This window comes from Cryptomeria japonica, chromosome 7, assembly GCF_030272615.1.
Source record: "Cryptomeria japonica chromosome 7, Sugi_1.0, whole genome shotgun sequence".
Classification (NCBI taxonomy): Eukaryota; Viridiplantae; Streptophyta; class Pinopsida; order Cupressales; family Cupressaceae; genus Cryptomeria; species Cryptomeria japonica.
Genome location: NC_081411.1, coordinates 126,389,081 through 126,415,303, shown reverse-complemented (window position 1 = coordinate 126,415,303; position 26,223 = coordinate 126,389,081). Strand labels below are relative to the sequence as shown.

The window sequence follows — 26,223 nt, the reverse complement described above, 5'->3', positions numbered from 1 at the left end:
GTTTTTGGTTAGGGGAACCTTGCCTGGATTTTTTTTGGTCTTTATCTAGTTCTAATTTAGGTTGTGGGAGCCTATTGTTTTTGGGAACTCTTTCTTTGGCTCTCTTTCTCTCAACCCCATCGGTGTTACATTGTATTTGTCTTCTATGGGGTTGCTTTGTTGTGGTGATCGGTTTGGGCTTAACGTCTCGTTAAGTCAAAACTTATCTTCTTTTGTAAAGGGTTCCAAGTCCCTTCAAAACTTGTTTTTGCCTTAATAAAAAACATAAATTATGCAAAGACCTTTGAACCTTCTCACCCTAAATGTCATTTTTATTTTTAAATATGAATTAGTTCAATGATTAAATATAAATTTTGGCTAATAAAAAATGGATTATTTGAAATGAGATGTAAAATTGTTATTGATTTTTTCATTGTTAAATCATTATTGAGTATTTCACTATCAAATCTTTAGAATGTGATGTTTAAATAGTGTGTATAAGGACCCTATCGTGGAGCTAGGTCCAATGGCGGGGCACAATTAGTCTATTAGTGGAGCACAAAAAGTGTCATGTCAATACTTATCACTAAAAAGATTCCTATAAATTTGAAAAAGCAACTAATTATGTGATGCCACATTAGCACACCAATAAACATGACTTGGTCCACAACTAGGGGAATCATACCAATAGTTGTTATAACTAAGGTACATCAGATTATGACGATATTTTTTTTATTGTCTACGCATGTGACTTAATTGCTTATAGCTATTGTTTTGGCTTCTAGTTAGTAACGATGCACACTGTGGGGTCCATTATGCATGCAAGGGTAAAAAAGTACACATTTCAAAGTGTCACCCAGTTTTTGCTTAAAGATGCCCCAATAGACATCCACTTAAAATTGCCAATACTTATGTGCAAGTGCCCCAGTAGTCGTGCACTATGAGTACCAATAAAAGTGTACAAATGGGCCAATTATGGTCCAAAAATGCTAAAAATAAATGGGTGGCTATTAGTACATGCGAAATTTATTAATGGACTTTTTCGTTTAAAAAAATTGGTTTCTTTAAAGTTAGTAATTCGAGGGTTGGGTGTGCAAGGAGTGAATCATTATTGGAACATGTATGGTAACCGGTGCTCTTCCCCTATGGGTCTTACTTCTTTTGGGACCATTTTGGACACCCTGACGAAAAAGGCATGTGATGTGGCATCATATCTGACCATGTGGACTTGAAACCAGATTTTTTAAGTAGGGCACTTGACATGTAAGCAGTTGTACATGTCAAGTGCCCCTCTACCTTTATCTTTATCTCTATCTTCCTCTATCCCTCTCTATCTATAGACATGTCCCCCTCTCTCCCTCTGTCCCTCACTCCATCTCTCTAGCTTTATATCTCTCCGCCTCTCTACCTCTCTCTATATATCACTTCTAATCTCTATCCATATCTTTCTATCTCTTCATCTATATCACTCTCTCCTTATCTCTCATTGTCTACCTTTCTATATATATATATATATATCACTTCATATCTCTATCATATCTTTTTATCTCTTCATATCTCTCCCTCTATATATACATCTACATCTATTCCATCTAGGAAAAATTATGGTTTATTTAGGAAGGTCATTTAAGAAAAATTATGGCCTATTTTTGCATACAATTATGTTGTACATGAGTTCAATTAGTAGAGAAAGATATAGGGATATAAGAAGATAAGAGTTAGCAAGAGGGATGGAAGAATAAATATCTAGAGATAGAGATACAGAGGGGATGGGATATAGATATAAAGGTCTAGAGAGAGAGGGGGGATGAACGAGTGAAAGACATGTGTGGAGATAGATGAAAAGAGAGCAAGATCGAGGTAGAGATAAAGATAGAATAAGAGATGAAAGGGGAGACAAATAGATAGCGAGAGGTAAAGAGAGAGATTACAATAGAGAGGGACAGGTAGAGAGAAAGAGATATAGAGGAAGAATGAGAGATAGAGATATAACAAAGAGAGAGTAAAAGATATAAGTAGATATGGAGAGAGAATGAGGGTGGGGTATACATGAAGTGATATAGAGAGAGAAAGAGATGGAGAGATAGATATATATGGTAAGAGAAAGATAGAGCCAAAGATAAAGAATATAGAAAGGGGGGAAGAAAATAGGAGAAGACAAATACGAAGATTTGAAAGATAAATCAATATTAACTAATATTTAGAATTATTATCAAATTGAAGCTAAGTATAATTAAATTTTAAATATAATACGTTTAATAAATTTTTAGACTTTTAAAATAAAATAAATTAAAAAATAAAACTATTTTTATGATAAAACAATAAAAATAAAAATAAAGTCCAAGGGGTTGAGCTTAACTGGTTAAAACACTGGGTTCTCACTGTGGAGACCCAAGTTTAATTCCCAATAGGGACATCTGAAGTGGAATTCTAAGCTGTGACTCTTGGCCTTCCATAGGATGGGGAAGGTCTTGGGGTCAGTCTAATCAAACATAATAATAATAATAATAATAATAATAATTCAAAGATATGTAATGGGGATGGCCCCCCCTACTGTGTCCCTACTGGTTCATAGCTCCAGTCAAAAGCTATTTAGGCTTTGGCCAATTATCGATAAAAAAAAAAAAACTATATTGAAATTAATAAAACTAAGAGTTTAATTTTTATATTAAAAGTTACAAGTCAAAACAAAACTTAAAATTTAAAAAAAAAATGAAACTAGTAAAAATTTAAATAGGTTTTGTAAATAATATTTATTTTTTTAATTTTAAGACCAATGGAGGAGGTTTAGTATTTATGATCTTGTCTTTTAGATTTCTTAACATTGTGTAGTAATTTCTAAATTAATTTAGAATTATAAAAATAATATTTATTTTATCTAATAATTAGATTTATAAATAATGTGTAGATGTAATAAAACAAATTAGATACAAATGACATGATGAATAGACAATACGATGTAATGAATAATAAATATAAAAAATAATTACTAGTTGTTCTTGAGGAGGTTCACAATGGGCAAAATTTCGCATTCTAGGGTTTCGCTGCGAAACTCGAGTTGGGGTGAAGATGCCCTTGGCGATCCTCTTCCTCCCTTGGATCCCTTTGGTTTGCAGAGTGACCACATTCCTCAATGGGTGTTTCAGAATGGGAAGTGGGTTGATGTGCTTACTTTGGAGAAGAATGAGTGGCGACGCAGGGATAGTGGGTGGCCGAGGTCTAAATATTTCAAGGGCTTTTTTCGTCCACAGAAAAAGAAAGTAGCGAGGCCTAATCAGAAGCCCTCTCGTGATTCATCTGCAAATTTTCGAAGAAATGGGGGGTCTGGAAATAACCCTAGAAGCATTTCAGGTTCTGGTAAGGTGGTTGTTGAAAATTCCGTAGGGGTTTCATGACCATCTATGGCAATTCCAGCTATTCATGATAAGGACAAGCCTTTGAGTAAGGAGACCTCGGTGGATAAGGTTTGGCTGCCGATACCTTGTATTTCTGCGGTTGAAGCCCCATTTGACAAAAAAGCTAGGGATTTGCATTCTTTGGTCGTATTAATTTAGGTTTGGGGTGATAACATTTTTCTCTCAAAGCTTCATCATAAGATTCATTCGCTCTGGTATGGTACGCTTTACTTTCAGGTTCTTTCTTCGATCTCTTTCATTGTTATCTTTGATTTTGAAGATGCTAAAAAATAAGCTCTGGCAAAACCATTCTTTTGGTTTGTTCGTAATTTAATTTTTGTTGAGAATTGGAAACCCCTTTTTTCTGCTACTCAGGATATTGTTAAAACTATCCCTACTTGGTTTTTGCTACCCGGGCTTCCGTATGAATTTTTTGACCTTGATATTTTACAAAGAATTGGGGATTCCTTTGGAAAGTTTATTCATTCGCATTCGGTATTTGAGGATGGTTTTTTTAGGGTTGAGATCTGTGTGTTACTTACCTCATCCTCTGTGGTCCCTTGTAATTGTAATTTAAAATCTATTGATGGGATTTGGCGACATAGCATCGTTTGTGATTCTGAATGGTTTGTTATGTCTTTTGTGGTTATGGATTCTTCTTTATTTACTACCCTTAAAGGATTGTCATTTGATGATAAGGTGGTTCGGCCCTCAAAGTTTGCTAATATAAATGTTGAAAACCTTGATTCTTCTATCGGACATTAAAATCGAACGCACATTGCTTCTCACCCTATTTGTATGTCAAAATCAACTAATCCTCAAGGGGTTTCTAATTTGGAGAATGCTATCCCTATTGGGGATGCATCTCTCCCTATGGTGGATGTGCAGAAAGATAATGGTCTTATGGGGATAGATCCTCCTTTAGGACTACCTAATGAGGGGAGTTTGGTTAAGAATTTTGCTAAATCTGTTAAAGGGCTTGAGGCTGGATTGCCTTAGGGGGAGTCACACCCTTTGGTTAATGGGTTTGAATTGACTTCGTTTCTTCCTGATGAGGGTTTAATTTCTCAAGTTCAGAGGCTGGTTTCTAAATATAATATTACTTTGAATATTGATGTTACTGATAAGGTGGTAGATGCGATTGATCAAGACTTGGTCAATTTGAATTCCTCCTTAGTTATCCCTCCAACCTGCAATCCTTTTGAAGTTCTCTCTCCAAATAAAGCTCAAGATTATGAGAATGCCTTGTGTGTGGTCAGTAGTGTTGAATTTGACCCTGTAATTAACAAGTCTCTGGTTCAGATTCCTTTGTCTCCCTCCTCTCCTTCTCCCTCTCCTGCAAAGTGAGGTAGGAAGCCAAAGGTGTTTTATACATAGTTGGAAATAGATGTTGGCATTCAGTCTACGCTTTTGAGCCCAAGTTCTGGTTCTATGAAAAGGAAAACAAAATTTAGCCCTCCTTTTACTAGGTCGGTTTCTTCCAAACGTAGTCTTCAGGCTTCTTTTCGGGTGGGCATTGTTGGTTTTGGTGATGCTATTGAAAAGAGGGGAGAGAATGCCTCCCCTCGAGGGCAATGAAGGTCATTTCTTGGAATGTTAGGGGCTAACAAGAGACGCTTGATTAAGTCAAAGTTGGACTTAATGAAGTGTGATGCGCTTATGTTGCAAGAAACTAAGTTAAGTATGCAGGTTGTTGACTTTTTGTTTTCTAATTAGAAAGTTTGGAAATTTTGTGTTTCCCCCTCTGCGAGGGCTTCTGGGGGTTTAGCTTTTCTTTGGAATGATGTTTCTATTGAATTATCTTTGTTTGTCTCTGCCCCTTTCTGCATGTTGGCATTGGTAAAAAGAAAAGTTTCTAATGTTAAATTATGGTTATTTAATGTTTATGGCCCAATTTCTATCTTGGGGAAAAGAGCCCTCTGGGATTCTTTAACTGTTTCTTCCTCTCCCCTGTGGGGACAATTTGTGGTTTTTAGTGGAGACTTTAATGCTATTTCTTGTGAGGATGATAAAATTGGGGGCATTTTACCGAATAAACGTATTGTGGTTGATTTTACTACTTTCATTCAGAATAATGGTTTGATGGACTATAAAACTTTGAATGGTCCTTTTACTTGGACAAATATGAGGAAAGATTTTTCACAGATTGCCAAAAGACTTGATCGGTTTTTGATTTCTGATAATTGGGTCTCTTCAGATGTGGATGTTGTTGCTATGGTATTGCCCAATTCAGGCTCTGATCATTTTCCAATCATGTTGTCTATTTTGGATGATAGGGCTCCTGGGAAATCTTCGTTCAAATTTAAGCCTATGTGGTTTAGAGATCCTTCTTTTCTGATGCTCTTGGAATCTTGGTGGGCCTCGACCCTTTTTATTTCTGGAACTAGAATGTTTCTCTTTGTCAAAAAGCTCTCCTTTATTAAAGAAAAGATTAAGTCCTGGAATGTCTTGCATTTTAAAAACATTTTCTCTGAGAAATCTAGAATCCAGGAAGAGCTTGAAGCTTTAAATTCTGTGGTTATGAATATTGGGATGCATTCTGCTACCTTTGCTAAGCATAAATTGTTAAATTCTCAGCTTGAGGAAGTTCTTTCTCATGAGGAAATCTATTGGCGGCAGCAATCTAGGGATCTATGGCTTGTTGAAGGAGATAGGAACACTAAATTTTTTCAGTCATCCACTAAAATAGAACGTCAGAGGAGTAGGATTTCTTGTATTCAAGATCATGATGGGGTATTTCTTTCTGAGGAGAAGGATATTGCCACTGAGGTTGTCAGGTTTTTTAAATCTTTGTTGACTGAGGAAACTTTTGCTTTTGATGATAGCTTTGCTTCGGCTATCCCTAAACTTATTTTTGTAGAGGATTATAAGATGCTAATGGCACCTTTTTTCTGCTCATGAAGTTAGGGAGGTCGTCTTCTCTATGGCACCTGACAAGGCTCCTAGGCCGGATGGTTTTACTGCTCTATTTTTTCAAAAGTGTTGGTCTTTTCTTGGGGAGGAACTTTTTCTTGTCTTAGAGGAGGCTAGGTGCCACATATCCATTCTGAAAGAGTTAAACACAACCCTTATTGCCATCATTCCAAAAACAGAGAATCCTAACTCCTTTTTTGATTTTCGACCAATTGCGTTATGTAATACATTATATAAGATTATAACTAAAGCAATCTTTGTGCAGCTTGCCAAGCTTATTTCTAAGATTGTCTCGAGTGAACAGGGTGGTTTTGTTCCAGGAAGGGAGACGGCTAAAGGGGCCATTGTGGCTCATGAGATTTTGCATTCTATCTCTCATCTTTCTATTCCTGCTATGATTTTTAAATTAGATATGATGAAAGCTTATGATAGGATTAGCTAGCAGGCTCTCTCATCTGTTCTTAAAAAATTTGGGTTTGGGGTCAAGTGGGTGAAATGGATTTATGCATGTATTTCTACTGCTAGGTTTTCTGTGATTTTGAATGGTTCCCTGTGTTTTTTTTTTCTTCTTCTAGAGGCTTGGGCAAGGGGACCCTTTGTCTCCTTTCTTGTTTATTATCTTAGCCGAAGCTCTTAGCAGAGCTATTATAGCCGCAAGAGAGAGAGGTCTTTGGAAGGGTATTAGTATTCAAAATATGGTTGCTAGACACTCTCATTGCCTTTTTGTTGATGACACTTTATTGTTTGGTCATGCCACTATGAGTGAGGCAAGAGTTATTAGTAGGATTATAAGGGATTATTCTACTTTATCTAGTCAGAAGGTGAACAGTGCTAAATCTAATTTTATTTTTTTCTTAATGTTTCCCCCTTGGTGCAATAAAGGATGATTAACTTTTGGGGTTTCACTGTTGGTTAGTATCCTTGTAAGTATTTGGGGATTCCTTTTTTTACTGGATTTGAGAAACATAATTTTTGGGAAAGAATTCCCGCTTCTGTTTCTTAAAGGATTCTCTCTTGGACTCACAAATGGCTTACCTTTCCAAGGAAGAATGTTCTTGTAGTCACATAAATCTGTCCATCTAATTAAATAAATATTTACTATTTATTTGATTAATAAACCCACTAGCCAACAGTTAATTAAATTAACATTTAATTAATTCCTCCTCAACCATTATCCTATTAATTAAATAAATTATTCAATTTATTTCAATTAATTCATTAAACCAAATTCACAATCAATTAAATGAATAAATCTTATTTATTTAATTTAATTTCCTTTCCTCTTTTAAATAAATAATTAAAACATTTATTTAAAATCATTAAACTCCCCCCCACTTGCATTCTCCTACAAATACAAGTTCCAACCATAATTGAAATAAATTAATTTTATTTTAATTTAAATCCTATTTTCCCTCACCCACCAAACCCACTTGCAATTCTAAATCCTCTTCTAGACTCTTCTAAACCATTCCTAATTAGCCTAATCCATCCCCTAAATATTGTCACATTCCTAAGCAACTTGAAGTCACTTCTCAAAGACTCCAAAGTCTTTGGAAAATATTTAATGCTTTATGTGTTCAACAAGCTAACCTCTAAAGTCTTCCAAACCACTAATTGCTCTTATATGACCATTAATGGCTCTTACATAACGGGCAAGTGCAAGGTAATGAGTCACAAAATCGCGGAAGTCCATGCATTGGAAAACGCGCTCTTATAAACGGGGGCCCGTTTGTGCTTCGGGCTCCCGAGTCGAAAGGTAATGGGGGTCCAAAGCAAGAAAAAAAGGGCCCCCATTTTGTTTAAAAGCGGGCCCCCGCTTTTAAACAAAATGGGGGCCCGTTCCGTTTTGTTTAAAAGCTGGCCCCCGTTTCTAAATGACATTTTTCTTTTTTTTTCCACAAGCCGCCCTTGTTTGAAAACGGTGGCCCGTTTTGTCGATGTTGATTCCACAACCCGCCACTTGGCTCGGGATTAGGCCCGAGATAAGCCTAGGATGGCCACACTTGAGACATGGACTTGCAAATTCAAATCTCCATGAATGAAAGCTCAAATATGAACTTCAGAAATAGTTTACGCGCCTCTAATCAGAGAATTTTTATACGAAATTAAAACCCATTTCAGATTATACTGTCTAAATTCTAAATATGTAAATTTATTTAAAAATTGATTATTTTAACTATTTTTCATTTAATTTATACTAAATCGGGTCCATAAATTTGAAATATTAACTAATTTTGTTAATTTAATAACTTTTTTATTTTAAAGAATTTTGGAAAAAAAATTATATGTCATCAATCTACACAAAATTCTTTTGTATTTAAAAAAAAAAAATCAAAAAATGTTAAGTTTACATCAAATTATGTGGGTCGTACACGTCAAATTTTTAAAACGATAATTACGGCCATTAAAAAATTAATTAAAAAAAAATATTAGAAAAAAAAATACAGAAAAATATGCTCATCAATCTTCAGTGTGTTACAAGCCATTTCCCAAAACGGTTTGAGAAAATAATTTTAATTGTGTCAAAAAGTGTGGGTCGTACACATGCATGGTATGGTCCTGAAACAGGCATTTTTAAAACATAGTTTTCAGAACTCCATTTAAAAAGTTATTTTTTATTATGTGGGTATTAAAATAAATTATATATTTGGAAAGTACACTCAGAGGGCTATCTTTTATATTACTGACTTTTTCCAAGATTCAATCTCTAAGTGTTTCAAAATTTAAGCTCAAATGAGACAAAATCTGAAAATCAGGGAAAACACTTCCACTTTTTGGCCAAAAAGTGGACTCATCTTCTTGCATTGACCTTAACCATTTATGGTTAACTCAACTCACCCACATGGTTAGAGACTTTCCCTCTAACTCAACCCTCATTTAACTCATGGGTCTCTTCAAGCATTTATTGCTTTCACCATGGTTATCGTCACTAACTCTTGCACAAGAGTTTATCCATTGGATAAAGACATTATTTATTGGATAATGGCTTTATTCTTTTAACTCAACATTAACCTTACCTCCCACGTTAACCCTCAAGTCATGTCAAGCATTTAATGCTTATTTCCTCTCCTCTCAACCCATCTCTTGTTGACATTTGTCATCCTCGGATTGGATTGAAAGTCCCCACATGGATCATAAACCCATCAATCCTGGCTCTTGTTAAGATTACTCAATCTCAACCATCCATTGCTCCATTTTACCTATAAATAGATTTCATTTCTTTATAATCCAGATCCTGAAATCTTGTATGCATCTAATTTATAGTGAAATTTAGAGAGCATTTAGCATAATCATTTACATTTGTCATTTTGGGATAAAATTTACATTAGATAATTATATAATATCTTTTTTTAGCTTGTTCACATTTGCATTCTCATAAGCTTCCATTCTACAATCTTGAACCTCCATAAGACATCAAGAATAGTGCAAAAAGCTACTGAGAGCTAAACTCATTTGGGAACTTGGAGAGGAGAGGAACAAGGGAGGAGTAGCTACAAGCATGGTGGAGGGCATTTTGAGATGCCTTGTTGCATTTCTTAGATTTATCAAGCTTTCTATTTTATGTGTTGTGTCTCTCTTGATATGCTTGATTAGGATAGTTTTTGATTGGTGATTTCTAACACTAACACTTATTTGTTGCTTGTTGTTTTGTGTTTGTCTTGACAATATCCTAACCATCCCTTTTTGTAGAGCATCATTTGGTGAACCCGACGTGAATTGAACACACAACCTTCTGATATCTTTTTTTTTTAAAACTACTAACTTTTTCATGTTTTAATTAACACACAAGTCGCGCTTTAGCGCCTTTGTTCAGGGTCTAGCGCCTTCGAAAGTTGGTACTTTAGCGCTATTGTCTCTCAACTGGCACTATTGTCTTTCTTTTAGCGCTATTGACCATTAAATAGTGCTATCGCTCCTAGTTTTAGCGCTTTCACTCGCTGTTTGACAGAATTAATTCTGTTTGACAGAGTTCTTTTAGCGCTAATGTCTCTTTTTATAGCACGTTTGAACTTCTTTTAGCACTTTCGTTGGTTATTTAGCGCTTTCGTGTTAAATAGCGCTTCTGTTTCCACACAAAGTAGCGCTATTGTAACAAAGAGTTGTTAAAAAATTTCCTTGTAACCGAAAAACCAAAAATACTAGGCTTGTAGAAGCCCACCAAACATTCGGATTTTACTAACTAGTTATCTTTTGTGCAGGTTTGGACTAACCCCATTTTTGTACGATTTCCAACATTTAAGCTTAGGAAGTAGATTTATTTATGTTGCTAACTTTGTCTTTAAAGTTAGGATAAAATGAATTCACTTTCTTTTCTTGGTTAAAATCTACTTCACTTCATTTTAGGCTCTTAAAATGAATCACATATTTTGTTTGGGCTTGTAAAAAGAATCTCACTTGTCCAATTAAAAAGAACCACAAAATCCAACAAAATTTATTTTTTGCAAGTTAGGGACAATTTGAATTTGGTGCTTAAAAATCAACAAGACAATTTTTATTTCTTGCATCAAAACTAAAATTCACAATCAACACTTCGTTTTGGGCAAGATTAAAAAGAACAAGCCATTTGTCCCTTCAAGTTCCATCGATTTATTTCAAGCAAAAACGTGTTCTCAATTCAGTTGACCAAGATTTCAAGTTTCTAGATTACAAAACATTTTGCCTTGAAGATAAAAAGAACACCATTTTTGTTGGAGCAACATCTCCAAATAGTTAGATCACATTGCTATAAACTTGGTTAAAAAGAACAAATGTTTTTGGTGATTGGCACACTTGTGCAAAGTTTGTCGAGTGGTCCTACTTCTAACACATACTATCCTCTCCCTTGGCTTTCGTGGTTCTAGGTGCAAGAGAAAAGTGTTAGTAACACTCAGAATTTTATCTTTTTAAGAGAGGCCTGCCAAGAGACACATCACTCTTGGGAACGACCTCACGCGATAAATCCTTCGATCTGCTATAGAAATCAAGTGTGAATAAAAGCTATAGCCTTGGGTATAGTTGTTCCTACAGTGTAACTTGCCGAAAGGACATATGGGCCCCACCACAAGTTACACCACAAGTTACAAGGCTCTTAAGTGAGTCACTGCAAAATGAACTTATGTCCAAAAACATCGAACATTACTAGAGACCTTTTTATATAAAAACCCACCCATTTTATTGATTGAAGATATTTGTGATAAATTCAGTGCAAGAGCATAGATGGTTTTTCTCCCAAGATATTCACCATACATATTTCCTTGAGTAGAAACAGGGCTTTTTGAAAGGCTACTTGTAGCTTGATAAAAGTGGTGACTCCCCCATCATAGGGATCATCTATCTGTTATGATCGCGCAAGACTTAGTATATCACATCCTTACCTGCTACGGCAGGATTCATAAGGTATGTAGTAACAAAGTTGAAGAAATATAAAGATGTGGGCTGAAATTATCGCAACTGGCCATTTGACCTTAGGGATAAAGTGTGTTTGAAGTGTCTTTGTTTTGTGTCAGACAAGTGATAAATTAAGCCGGCTTCATGCTTTTGGAATAACATTCACAAAACATTTGAAAAAGGGGTCAAAAAGTTCAAAGATTGGGTTGATTTAGACCCACATTTATTTGTGCCTTTTGAGGCAACATTATTTTGTTTGTGTGCTTTCTCTGTTTTCTTGTCAAAGAAAATAAAAAACCAATTAAAAAACAAGTATTCATCCAACACAAATTTTCAAAACCAACATTTGACAAACATCAAAACAAAGTGAAAACCAGATATCAAATTATATGACCATCCTTCACATTTTGAGAAAGAAGAATCTTCATCAACATATCAATTTGAAGAAAAGACCATTGAGCTCAAAGGCTTTCATCAAAAGAAGGAAAATTTTCTATCTTAATAGACAATTTTTTGTCTCACACAGAGCCTTCTTGTGTCATATGTGTTTATATCTTCAAGGAAAATCCAACGAGTTCAATAAAGAGTCTTTGAACAGCAGAGCTTTTACTCAATATAGAGCTTTGAGTTATCATAAAAACAAAGGAGGCAAAATCAACCCTACCTTCTTTCCAGACATTTCCATAACATATAACATAGCTCGGGAAGAACCCATAGTTGTCAATTACTTGATTGTTCTCCAACATCCCCAAATCTGAATGGTTCTTGTCCCCTTCATAGTCAGGCAATCAGAGGTTTTTAGAACTCTAAAAACCCATTGGCAATTATGGTTCAAGGCTTTAGAAATGACTAAAGGATTTATCCATCTCCCGAGGTGTAGTCTTTTCAAGATATTTATGCTCAAGGTGCATTAATGGATGATTAGATGGTGGATACATATGGGTTATTGGCACAATTTTAGAGATGAGATGGAAGTATTTTCATTGCCAAAAATTAAATGAAATTAATGTTGCGCTTCATAAAGAATAAGAGTTAAAACATGTGAACAATACTAACATGAATTTTGAAAATGAATGGTATTATTACATTGACATAGAAAATCAATATCATTTGTCAATAAGTAAAAGGTGGCAACATTTCTAGTTTCTTCTCTTTTTTAAAATTTAGCCAGAAAATAGTTACTTGACAAATCGGTAGCCTTGTATAGGTTATTCTCATCTTTTGGAAAGGGATAAGCAGGGATTCACAATCCTCTCCTACAAGGGGGAAATTCACAATCACCAAAATAGATTGACTCATAATATAGAAAGCTTTGTCCTACAGTGAGCCTTCAACATAATGATACTTCTAGGGGAAGGTATTGTTCTAGTTATGCAGTCGAACAAGAATATGATGGAGAGTTCACAAGAAGATATTATTTTTGGGCTTACTATTTTGGCCCGAAACGATGAGTATAGTGTTAGCCAAAGAAGAAGAGAAAGTTGAAATGATTGACACCCATATTCAACAAATGATCAAGGAATCCAAAAAATCTACACTTTGAGATAATTGAGATATGGTGCCTTATTAGTGTTGCAGGTTATGCTTTTATAAGGTCTAAAAATAAAGTAACTTGTCGGTTTTCTTTTAAAAAATGGTTGTTTTCAAATATTGTTATTTCGAAAAACAGTTACAAATGTTTTTAGGTATATATAGCATTAGGAAAAAGAGAAGAGAGAGGACTGACCCCCCTTGCATTTTGATGCATGAGTGAGAATCAATCAATTTTGAAGTGTTTTTAAAATTAAGTTATGAAAACTGATAGCATGTTTTTCATTTCAGAAAAATAATTTTTATATGTAGAAAATAGAGAATTAATGGTTTTGAAAGTGATCTTAAAAATGGGAACTATTTGAAGCTTTGTATTCATGCATGTTCTTTTGGTTAGCATTTACTTTGGTATTTGCAATTAATTATTTGATCTTATATGCATATTATGTTATGGATGTATATGTTTGCAGAAATTTGAGTCTTGATGCATTTACATCATGTGAGAAGGATATCTGTCAGTCCATTTATAATGAATGGGTGGACTTTGAGTCACCTATTTATGTCATTTTCAGCCCTGTTCTTTTCCTTTGTTTTGTTTTCATGTTTGCCTTTCCCACTTTCTAGTTAAAAACATATCCCATAAAAACCCCAATTATATCATAAAAGGGAGTTGTACCTCTAAAATCCAAAGAAAAGTTGCTAATTTAATTAACAGCTTCTCCAAATGTTTGTTGCATATTTGTCTCTAGTTCAATAGGTCGCAAAGGGTTTGATTTATCTTTTAAAAGGGGCAAACTTGTACACAAAATATCATCACATGCTCTCCCTAGGATTAGACTTCCTCATGGAAGTCTTTGTAATATGAAGCAATCATTCCAATGTCCAGCTAAGAAAACATGACTTTCAATTTCAACAAAGAAAAGTAATAATTCAATAATATCTAAATAAAACAAGGATGGGTGTTTCTCTTACTCTAACGTGTGTATCCAAGAACACCACATTTTTAAGCATTAATGCTTTATTGTAGATTTTAAGTTATTACATTAATGGTGTCCCAGTTTGATCAAGTGTATAAAATGTGACACAAGTCTCATAAGAAGGGAATGATCACAATGTCACCTACTATTATTTCTAAGATCCTAAGATTAATATATTTAAATCAACAAAAAATTTAACTTTTTAAGTTTCTATATTTATTAATGATCATGATTTGAGCTTAACAATTACAAGCTATCTTGTTTTAGAAAATTGATAAGAATAATAATAATTTCTCCTAAGGCTTTACATACTTATCTTATAATTTTTCAGTATTAATGCTAACTATTTGGCCATAAGTCCCAATAATACAAAATTTTAGCACTATTGGTGCAATTTTTCAAAAAAATCCCAATTTAAATGAATAAAAATTAAATCAATAAACTATTAAATTTAAGAAATTAACCAAATCAACAATCTCAAGAAATTAATTATAGATAACAATAGCATTTGTAGTAACTATTGCTTTGGAGATGTCTTCTACTCATCCCTGCATATTTCAAATTCTGCTTTTCCACCCCTCCTTGGGATGCTATCTTTTGTTGCAAATCTACCTCTGCTTAATTTAGTGGTGGATATTTTGGCTCCTGGTGGGGGATATTCTCAACTTGATGCTCATCTTAAGGTGGCTATAGTTGGGGCTCCTTTATTACTCCCCTTGGGTCTTTTGGACCCAATCAACATGCTTCCTATGTAGATTTGCTTAGAAAAATCTTGCATGTTGATTTTGGTGCCAAGAAGCAATGCTAGATTGTGAGGACTATTTTTTCAAGCATGGTTTAGTCTATAGGTTTTTCCATTTTTGGCATTCTCTTCTTGACTTGTACCACTAGGTTCAAGAAGTTTGCTCTTACTTGATTGAGGAAAAATAGAGCTTTAACCTTCTACTAGAGGTTTTTTCATGGCGTTCTTTGATTCTAAGGATGAACGGTAGGTTGTGACTAATGATGGACCTTGCCAGTGGGATTCGCATCCCCCCTCTATGCATCCCTAATTTCTTCTTTCAAACCTTTGAAAGATTCAATTGATATTTTTCAAGCATGTGGGTAAGGTTGTCTTATCTTCCCCCTCATTTTTTGTGTGATGAAGCCTTTATAGCTATTGGAAATAGGTAGATTTTTTAAGGTAGACTCAGGGACCAAAGTCTTTGGTCACACTTCATTTGTTTGCATTCTTGTTTAAGTGGATATTTCAAATCTCTTCCTGGAGAATTTATTCTATAGGTTAGTGATAGATCTTGGTGTTAGTTGGTGGACTATAAGGGGAAGACATTTCACTACATGTGCTATTTTGCTACAGAGCATTTCACTTCTAAGTACCCCCATAGTGCTCACATGCATCCTTCTTTAAAATTTCATGGAAGAATGGCGTTCATGATCATCTTACTATTTTTTTCTGATGTTGTTTCTTCTGAGGATTTTGATGTTTTAGAAGAGTCTAAATCTCCCACTCTTGCTACTTCTCCTGGTTTTGTTGAGTTGTCTTTGGATATAGGATCATCTATTGATCTAGTTTCTTCTACTCCTATCCATCTTGTTGCAGATTTTCCTAGTGGTGTTGTTTTCCAATCCTTATCTCCGGCTAATGATAAAATGAGAGGTTATGGCTCTGTTGTCTTTCTAGTTGATATTTCTAATAATTATTTATTACTTCTACTAATATAATTGTTGCCCCTAATATGCTTGTTTCTGCTAGTAATGTTGTTGCCTTTGTTGTTGTTGGCCTACCTCTTCTTATGGGTCAGAGCTATTCTGATTGTAATAATAGATTTACTTGGATAATTATTCACCATAAGAAGAAGTTTCCCACTAACAAGTCTTCTCTAAGTAGAAGATTAAATGACCAGTCTCAACCTCTTCCCATGTCTGTGTACCTCTCCCTGATGATACTTTCCCTCTCTTCTCTAAGGTGATGTGATTCTCTACATCTACTTAGGTACACAAAAGTAGTTAGGCAACATCTTTTTACTATTCAAGGTATTCACATATATAAAATGTTAATTCTGAATAACATTCTTCATTCACAACCATAATGACAACAATGAGTGCTTACAATAAACTTCACATAATAGCATTTTTTTTCTTTATAATGCAAATAAGTAAAAAAATATTATTCCTAAAAATAAGGATGTAACATAATCTATTAAATGCAAGCACCTTTGTAGATAAGAAGAAACATGAGTTTATTTTAAAAAACAAACTAATAAATTTATTAATTTTAAGAAAGAGCTACATCAAAATTGAAGTCAACCTTGGATCTTGTAAATTTCTATCTATTAAAGTCTTAATCAAGTTATTCATCTAGATGGACTTGGAAAAGCCCCCATCTAGGACAAAAAGTAATAGATAATTTAAAGTCTAAATTACTAAATATTATTTTGGAGAAATCAAAACATGAATCTTTACTTTTTCTATATCTAAAAAGTCTATTTAAATTTAGATTTTTTTCTCACAAAGAACTCTATCATCATGAAGAATACTCTAGCTTCTATAAGTAGAAATTGTATTTAGGAGGTTATCGCAATCAATATTTTCATTGCGTATAAGTATTAATTGGTTTAATACTCATCTATGAGAGCCATATAGTTGATTATTTTTTGCCTTAAATCCTCCCCATTTGAGCTCTTAGTAAGTTTTTTGTTTTTGTTGAATATCTCGTTCAAACTGATTATGTGGCCCAAGTTTTCATGACACTGCTCCTCTTTGGAGCATGACTAGCTAGTAAAAGATAGTCTTGCCAAAATAATAACCAAATTTAAAATCTCACCCTAGAACTCCCAAGCCTACAACCAATAAATATGTTATTTTGTAAGGTTACATATTCTAATATATTTGCTAATTTGAAGGCCTGCTGGGTTCAAATATGAATATTCAAAAGAAAATAATTTCAGTTTAAAAATTGAATTTTAATAATTATATTAATAGAATTTATGCATCAAATGGTAAGCCTTATAGTTTCTTATTTTGTATAGGTAGTTTAATATTTGTGGTGCAAGTCTTCAAAATGGGCATTGATTGCATATTACTTGAAAAAAAAAAGGATTGACACTCGTATGTATTTAAACTAGAATTTGTACATTCATATTTTTATCTATTTGGTTTAGGATCAAAAGTTGTGCACTTGTGTGGATTTTAAATTATTATGTAATTAATATAACAATAATATTGTATGTATTTGAACAAAAGAGTTGTAAGATTGCATAAGTTCAAACTATTAAATGTGATGACAACTACATAATATTTAATATGTAATCTTTATTAGCAATAAGTTAGATTATCTAAGTTCTTATGTGTAGCTAGATTTTGACTACGATTATTTGCATTCTTTTATGGGATGATGAGTAGTTGTACATATTTTGATTTATTAATGACATGTATTAGAATAAATTATTTATTTTTAAAAATATTTATTGATATTTTTATATTTAGACATAATGAGAAAATGTCCCTCATAACTATTGGTATACGCTCGACTATTTGATCTTCTCATTATAAATCTAATTGATATTTAACTATATTAGATACAAATAATTTGAAACCTTCAATTTTATCATGTAACACATCATATTTTAATAGATATGGTTCAACCAGATCTCAAATATTTTAAAAATAAACATCCATATCAATCAAAGATATTGAAATTAACTAAAGAGGCTCGATTTTACTATTTGCAAAAAGGATAAATAAATAAATGCAATTGATTCTTTGACATATTAAATCCAAGTCTGATATTAAAAAACTCACAGTAAGAGTGAAAAATAAAATACAAACAAAAACAAGAGAGTTGGGGACAATAAAAGTTGTGCACAGGATCCGTGCCTGTTGGAATAAGAGGAACTCGAATGAATTAGTTCGTAGATCTCGACATGCTTCTTCCAACACAATTTTTGCATTCTCAGAACCAATTATTTATTATTAATAACTTTTCTATGCGTGACCAGCACTGTCTCAACAGCATTACTCAACGCATCGTATTAGCGCCACTCCATATGCATTGTGAAATGCCAGGACAGGAGCAAATGTTAACTTAAGTGAAAAATGGGGGGGCCGAGGATTGGGCGGGAGAGATTCAAAATTTAATTCAAACTAACCCCAGCAGTAACTCTGGCGGCAGCGAGTCAGAGAATAGTTGGAGGAACCCAACGGGAAATGAAACGGGAAACGGAACGTTCAAAGGGCCCCACACCAGCCACTCTAAGCGGTCAACGCTTAGAGTGTGCTGGTTAAGCCCAGACTTGGATCACACTTTAGCTCCTTGAGAACTTTCTGGAAATCTTTAGGTCTGATGATCTTTTTAGCTCTAATACCACATTAAGGGAAGCAGGGAAAAGACACTAAAAGAGTGCAACTAATAACAGAGAGAACAAAGATAAACTCAAAAGGATATGTATTTATATATATATCAAAAACATACAAAGTCTGATAATATATGATTCCATACACAGAACTGCTATTCTTTCTTCACACTGAGAAAAATAGAAAACAAAATCCTCAACAAATTGGGTGCATTTGACTGTTGCTATAGCTATTCTGGCTTCTTTTTTCTCTCTTAATTACCAAACAACCTGCATACATCCGATATGGCATAGCAAACAGTAAAACCAAAATAAAAACATTAGTTACAATTAATTAGGCAGCGTGGGAAAATCCTGAGGATGAAAATTAGGCAATCGATATGCATTTAATCTGTCATGTTTGCACCAAATGGAGGAAGTGAAGAACGGCAGGTGAATGAGACAAAATGACATCTCACACGCATGAATTGGATGGAGAATGAGCTACAGAAGAATAAAAGAGGAGGGTTGTGATTAATTCTAACAAACAATTGCAACTTCTGGGTAAAATTACATGAATGAGATGTGATATCCAGCGTACATGGATATCGATAACACAAGGGTGCTTCCCTTGGTGCATACTAAGAAGCGAACTTACACGCCGAATTCAGGAACGACGGTACATATATAGAGTTCGGACAATATTGGCCTCCTCTGGCTGTAATTGGGGTTGAGGAGAATCCAAAAGACGTAGCCGCCCATAGGACTTGGAATAGGAGGTTAGCAGTGTGCAATTTAGGAGATCAAGCTCCATCAACGAGGGCAGATTCTTAAGAGAATGGGGTAAACTCTGCAAAAAGGGACTCCCTATTAGCAATTGCTGCACGTTTGTCAGCTTATCGAGATCACCCGGCAGTTCTTCTAAGCTGGTACCAAACAAATTAAGCTTCCTCAATGAAGCTTGCGATGTGGTTTCTGTTGGCAACATCTTTAATTCCTTGCAGTTTTCCATTGTCAACTCCTCAATGCATCTAATTTTGTCAAATACATCTGCCTGGATTACCAGGTTTCCACAATTTCTCAGGTCAAGAGTTTTCAGTTCTGTCAATTCACGGAAAGATTGAGGCAGTGAAGATAGCAGTCGACAATAAGAAAAGTCTATGTATTGCAAATTTATCAATTTCCCAAAGTCGTCTGGCAAGGATATCAGGCATTCACATTGCCGAAGCACCAGGTGTTTCAAAGCTTGCAGTTTGCAGAATTCTGGTGGCAGAGATGCCAGACTAGTAGTGCCATCCAAAGTCACCTTCTCCAAATGATTCAGCAATCCTATTGTTGGTGGAATTTGTTCTAGTCTGGTGCATTCTATTACTCTTATCTCTCTCATCTCTACTGACTGCTGCATTTTTGGGAATATATTTATTTCGACATGAGTACACAACGCTAGAAACAACTAAGACAATGCTAATTGTGTATTGGTAACCATTATATGGTCTGGATAAGCTTGAAGAGATTTATGAGAACATACCTTCAAACAAAGATCCAGTGTTCGGAGATTTCCTTTGATCAATTCCAAGACCCGTAAGGTGTTCATGTCTGGCGGAAAACTGGCTGTTTCAGGACAATTCTCCCAACGAAGCCATAGCAATTTTTTTAAACGATTTCCAAAAGCAGCGCGAGGAATATCGCCACTTACATCAAGAAGCTCTATTTTAGACTGTTTCTTGTGGCTCGCCTGTCTGGTTCCCCTTATTTTTGCGCCTGCCTGCATGAGCAATTATGATTAAAAAATATGAGCAATTATGATTAAAAAATATGAGCAATTTTATGTATGCTTTCCCCAAATTTTCAGTATATACGAATGGTCTTAAATATCTAAGTACCTGCAGCAGTGGTTCTTTGGGAAAGTTTCCAGCTGCATTTGGACACCATAGACGAAAAGGGAGATCTGGTGCGTTGTGAAGCTGCCGATCTGCTATCTCTTGTCCCAAACCACGAAGATAGTCCGGAATTGAGAGGCAATTAGTAGTTTCGTCACATTGAACAAGGCACATATACTCCAGCTTTTGAAGAACTCGCGCGCCTCTCCATCCGAATCCATCCCACACACGTATCGCTGAGTTCTTGTCCATTTTTTCGAAAAAGCAAGCAATATCCAGAAATATCTGTCTCTCCTCTTCTTCTAGATCACCGCAGATAACTCTGAATATTTCAGGCATCATCATTTGCAGCTCAACCTCCCACTTTTGTTTTTCATTAATGCCATACAAATGGAGATTTCCGCCTAAACTCCTTAGAAATTCTGGAAAGCAGCCACACTTCCTCAGAGCAGTCTGGATCAAATCGTCGAATCCATTAGTCGATTCGGATTGATGAAAGGCGGTTCTACGCAGCAACTTTTCAGCATCTTTCGAGGACATTGGGTCGATTTCGTAAAATAAGGAGATTCCTGAGAGTTTAAGAACCGCCTTATTACGGGCTGTGACTACTACCAAACTATCTGATCCCAAAACGTCCTCCGCCCTAAGAAGAGCTTGCAGTTGTTGATGATGATCAACGTCATCAATAACAATGAGAAATTTCCACGATTTTGTGCAACACAGGCGTCTTACCCGATCTGCAATGATTTCTTTGCCTTCGCTTACATTGCTGATTGCTAAACAGTCATTTGTTAGCTCCTTCAAAAGCTGACTCTGCAATGTTGGCAATCCATTTTTCTTTGAAGATTCTCTTACTCCGATTAGTAAGCTTGATCTGTCGAAGGAAATTCGATGGCGATAATAGAACTCTTCCGCCAATGTTGTCTTTCCGCAGCCCGGAGTTCCAACAATTCCCACAATCTTAACCTTCTCACTTTGCTCTCTATTAACGTCCAGAAAGTTTTTGAAGTCATCTATGGCCTTCTCTAGCCCGAGAAAGCCATCTGTGGTCCTTTTCCATACCCTCCTGAGATGTTTCATAACCTCAGAGCATACAGCAGCCGCAAGCTCTCCCATGTCCCTGGAATTCCCATTCCAAACATAAGTATTTCGTCAGCAATATGAGCTGACAGTTCAATTACTGGCTTTGAGAACGTAGATTGATTTTAAAATGCCATATATGATATATGAATGTAGAGACTTACCTGTCGAACTTTTCTGAAACGAAAAACCCGGAAATATTGCTCACTTTGAACAGTGCCTCCTTCCATTTTACTATTCTGTCACTGCCCAACTCTCTCTCAAGTTCTCTGAATGCTTTTTCATATATTCCTTTGTTATTGCGGAGCTGCAGAAGATTTCCGGGAGGAACTTCGTAAAACACAGGAATAAACGTTGCACTAGTATTCTGCATCAAATGGAGTTCCTCCAAGCACCAATGGGACTCGGCATATTTGGGGGACAAAATGGCTATCCGGACCGAAGAAGTGGAGATTGCCTCGGATATTGAAGAGGGCATGTCCTTTCCGCCAACAAATTCCTCTGTGTTGATAAACACATTCACTCCTCTCTCAGAGAAAGAATGATAGATGAAGCTCGCGAGGGTGTTTTTGGTGTCGGGACCATGATGACTGATGAAAACGTTATATGGCTTGAGAAAGGAAGGCTTTTCTTGCCTAACCGAGCCATCAAATCTCTTTCTCCCAAGATGATACATAACATGCTCGCATACGGCAACCGCAAGCTTTCCCAAGTCCCTGAAATTCCCATTAAAAACAGAAGCCTTTGAGAACGTAAATTGATTTTTAGAATACCATAAATACGAAATGAATGTAGAGGCTTACTCATCGAACTCATATAAAACCAAAGGCCGAGGACTAGTGCTCACTTCGTACACTGCCTTCTTCCATTCTTCAATTTTGGTCGGTTTAAATCTCTTTTCCCTACCGTTCATCTTTTGCTCAAGCTCCCCGAATGATTCTGCATATATTCCTTCGTTATTTTGGGGCTCATCAACATCTCGAGGGAGAACATCACAAAATACAGGAATAATCTGAGCATCTCCCGATTTAACAGTCTTTTGCATTAAATTGAGTTCCTCCAAGCACCAATGGGACTCAGCATATCTGGGGGACAAAATTGCTATCTGAACAGAAGAAAAGGAGATTGCTGAATCTATTGTAGAGGGTAGCTCCTGTCCGGGAACAAATTCCCGTTTATCGAAGAACACATTCATTCCACTCTCAGATAGAGAATGGTAGATGAAGCTCGCGAGGGTTTTTTTGGTGTCGGGTCCACGATGACTGAGAAAAACATGGTACGGCTTTATTGATGAGCATAATGTTCTCTGGTCCTCGGAAGAGGAAGCCATCTCTGAAGGTTCCTATTAAACCCTAGATGATACTAGATAAAAGGATAGCCTGGTCCACTGGTCTTTGAGCAGCGACAACTAGGAGGGAAATTTTAATCAGCCAAACGAGGCAGCGCTACATTGACCAGAAACTTCTATTTTGAATTAGTCTCATCCTCCCCATTGCCAAATAAAATTATTCATTGTATTTGAAATATTCAGAGGAACGAACTTCGAAGATGCCCATAATGTGCAACTAGATTCCATAGTCGGCCTCCCTCCTTAAAGGAATTTTTTAATGCCTAAACAGTCACGAACTCATCAGTACAGATGGATTAACATCCATCCATCAAAAGTCTATACCCATTCATTAAACATTTTGTGTCAGATGATGTGGTCCGTGGGTTTTTGAAGAGATTCGATGTGATTTTTTAATTATAAAGATTTCCTATCAATGTATTTATGTTTCAGCAAATTTGGAGTGTCTATATTTACACTTTGAGGTACGACAAAAAAAAATTTGGATTGCTTTTGGTCAATTTTATTCTTTGTCATGAACTATTTGGGTAAGGTTTCATGGAGGGGGCTTCCTAAAAAATTTCTGTGGGTGTTGTTAAGATTTTTTAAGAATATTTTTAAAGCTGGTCTCATGATTTAATAGTGCAGATCAGCTTAAAAGTTTAAGCTCTCAATTTTAGGGAAGCTGGTGATCTCATGAAGAATGTTGCAAATAAAAAATTAATAAATAAACAACATTTTCCTTCTATTTCTTTTCTAGCAGGAATTTAAAATAGTAACTAATTGACAAGTGGCAAAAAATCCCTAACCCCCTGTCCCCATGCGGCTGCTTAAGTGCATTATCTGCTTAAATTTAAGCAGCTGATGTGTCCCCATGCAAATTTTTATTTAGCGGAATTGGATAAATTGGAATCTCTCCCTATTTTAGTGGAGCACTGCTTAGAAATTAAAAATAAGCTTTGAAAAAAAGGGGGGGCTGAAAATAAGCAGCTGCTTATTGAGAAAAATGATATGTGGCTCCACAAATTTCTTTCCCTCCTTTTTATTTGCCTCCAATATTTTCTCCTAAATTTACTCCAAAATTATTACATACATTTTTTCATCTAAAACTAAAATTAAATATCCATGGGGCCACCAGCTATATAAATTGCTCCTAAAAATATTGAGCAATGGCTACTAGCAAAAATAAGCTTAGCAGCCGCATGGGGAGTTGCACTAAGCTAGTAGGGCAATTTCTAGCCCCACCCCAACTGCACCTGAAATATGCAACCCTAAAATGTAGGGGCTGCTATTTTTTAGGAAAAGATTTGAAATTATTTTGTAGCATAAATACATTTTATTCATGGGATCTCCTACTCCATGAAAATAGATCCAAAAGCCCCCCTCATAGAACCTTACCCTTAGTAATTTGTTTAAGATTGTTTTGAACTCGTTTCATGAATTTACCTTACTTTTCTAAATCAACTTTTAACTTAAATAAACTATAAAATAGAATACAATCAAAATATTATAACTTGAAAAATATGTGTAATATGAATATGTGATTATTTAATTAAATTGATAATTGTAAATATATTGTCATTTGTCAATAGTAATAATCTTTTGGAGCTATTATAATGTTTTGGGTGGAATTGCTTAAAAAAAATAGGAGTTTCTTAAAAAGTTATTTCTTGTTATCTATAAAAATTGTTAATGGTAGAAAATTTAATTCTATACATATTTTAAAAAATTAAATCAAAATTTGCTAGAGAAATTTTTAAAGATGTAGATGCACAATTATGTAAAAGGTTATATAATAAGATGAAATAATATATAAAATGGTAAGGACAATGCCCCTATGTCAATGATATATTGATAATATCATAACTAAAAGAAAATGGGGTATGTATGATGCTTGACATGTGTAAAGACAAGATAATGATATTCAAAATACAAAGAGGAAACAACATCATGGCTCCAATGCAACTCAGAAGATGCACCAATGTAGGCTTATGGTCAAAATATAAAAATATAAAGCATAGTTATAAATGACCTAATAAAATCTTGTAAAAAAGTATAATGCATATCATAGTAATAAATAATTATGAAATCATACATGAAAATGTGGTATGAGCAATAAATTATGTGCAATTGAGTCCATGACAATGAAGAAACTAACATAGTTTGTGAATGCTAAAGTAATAAATAAACATGGCATTTGGTATAAATTACAAAATTGATGATAAATTGATACATGCATGATCTCAAAATATTTCAATGTGTATAGATAGGTGTCATAAATCAATATGTAATCATATACTTAGATAATAATGAAGGCATAACCAAGTGATGTGTAATGATGTGACAATCAAAGCTAGATACCCTTATATGGAAAAAATAGTACAAAGGAGATCATATATAATGCATGGAAGATGTGATAACCTAATGCAAATACATATTTGTGTGCACTAAAATGTGAGTTCAAAAGAAGCATAAATAATAAAGGAAAACACTCAAAATCACAAATCAAAGCAACATCATGATAGGACAAAAGAAGACTAAATAAAAATGATATGCAAACCGAATGTAGCACAAAGTAGTCCCCTTGATGCAAAGATTTGTCCTTTGATATTGGATTGGATGTGTTCTCACTCAAGATTTTGGCAACATAACGATGCTCCAATGCAAAATGGGTGAGATGGATAAAAATGGTGAAAGGTTGGATTTATAGGATTTGGATGAGATTGGATTAATGGTCAAGATTCATTGCTTAAGATCAAGGGTTGAGGATGGATGAGAGAAATAAATGAATTAAAAATTCATTTTGGGGTACTTAAGAGGACAAGCCCATGTGCTTGATGCGATGGGAGGAGTTGACTTCACTTAATCAAGGACTAATGTGTGTAGATGATTAGTGGAGTGGTTAAGTGAAGATTAATATTAGGATTAGGATGCAAGCGGTAAGGTTAGGAGAATGCAAGTGGATGAGGGTCAAGAGGATTTTTGAATTAATTTTAACTCAATATTGGATGAAAGTGGGGATGGGATTTAAGTAAATAAACAAGGGTATTTATTGAATTGACAGATGAGGGTCTTAGAGGTAGTGTTGAATAGGTAAATTAATTAAATTAATTACCTTAATAGATACACTAGAGAATGGAGAAATAAAGATTTTTAATTAAATAAAATGAATTATTTAATTAATGGAAATAGCTAGAATAGATGAATAATAAATATAAATTGATCAAACACAAGTGATCAATTTTAGGTGTATACATTTTGTTGCAAGGTTGATCAGAATGAGTTGTTTATGTGTTGTCATTGATGTCAACATGCCTTGGTTGTCATTAGTGACTATTTCGTATAAGTGCTGTTGAGTTTTTTTGTGCAGTTGTGCTAAGAGATTTGCCCTGCATATCTTCTATGTTGCACATCTACTCATGCAGTTTGGATATGTTGTTAAGA

The 26,223-nt window shown here is 34.9% G+C and overlaps 1 protein-coding gene across 9 annotated transcripts in view; it reads right to left on the bottom strand.

The window, feature by feature from the left end:
* The window catches only part of LOC131072310 (disease resistance protein Roq1), a 42,115-nt gene extending 18,952 nt beyond the window's left edge, over positions 1–23,163 (bottom strand). Inside the window, exons 1-6 of one of the 9 annotated variants that reach the window (XM_059207679.1) lie at positions 22,300–22,460; positions 22,124–22,168; positions 21,617–22,004; positions 20,376–21,492; positions 20,021–20,257; positions 18,993–19,891 (exon numbers count right to left, since the gene is read on the bottom strand). In XM_059207679.1, coding sequence (XP_059063662.1) covers positions 19,160–19,891; positions 20,021–20,257; positions 20,376–21,492; positions 21,617–22,004; positions 22,124–22,168; positions 22,300–22,321 — 2,541 coding nt within the window. In that variant the 5' untranslated portion in view covers positions 22,322–22,460 and the 3' untranslated portion in view covers positions 18,993–19,159. Of the gene's footprint in view, positions 1–18,992; positions 19,892–20,020; positions 20,258–20,375; positions 21,493–21,616; positions 22,169–22,255 lie in introns of those variants that run through there. The other 8 variants (XM_059207680.1, XR_009358356.1, XR_009358355.1 and 5 more) reach the window with 8 other exon arrangements.
* Positions 23,164–26,223: the final 3,060 nt, after the last annotated feature.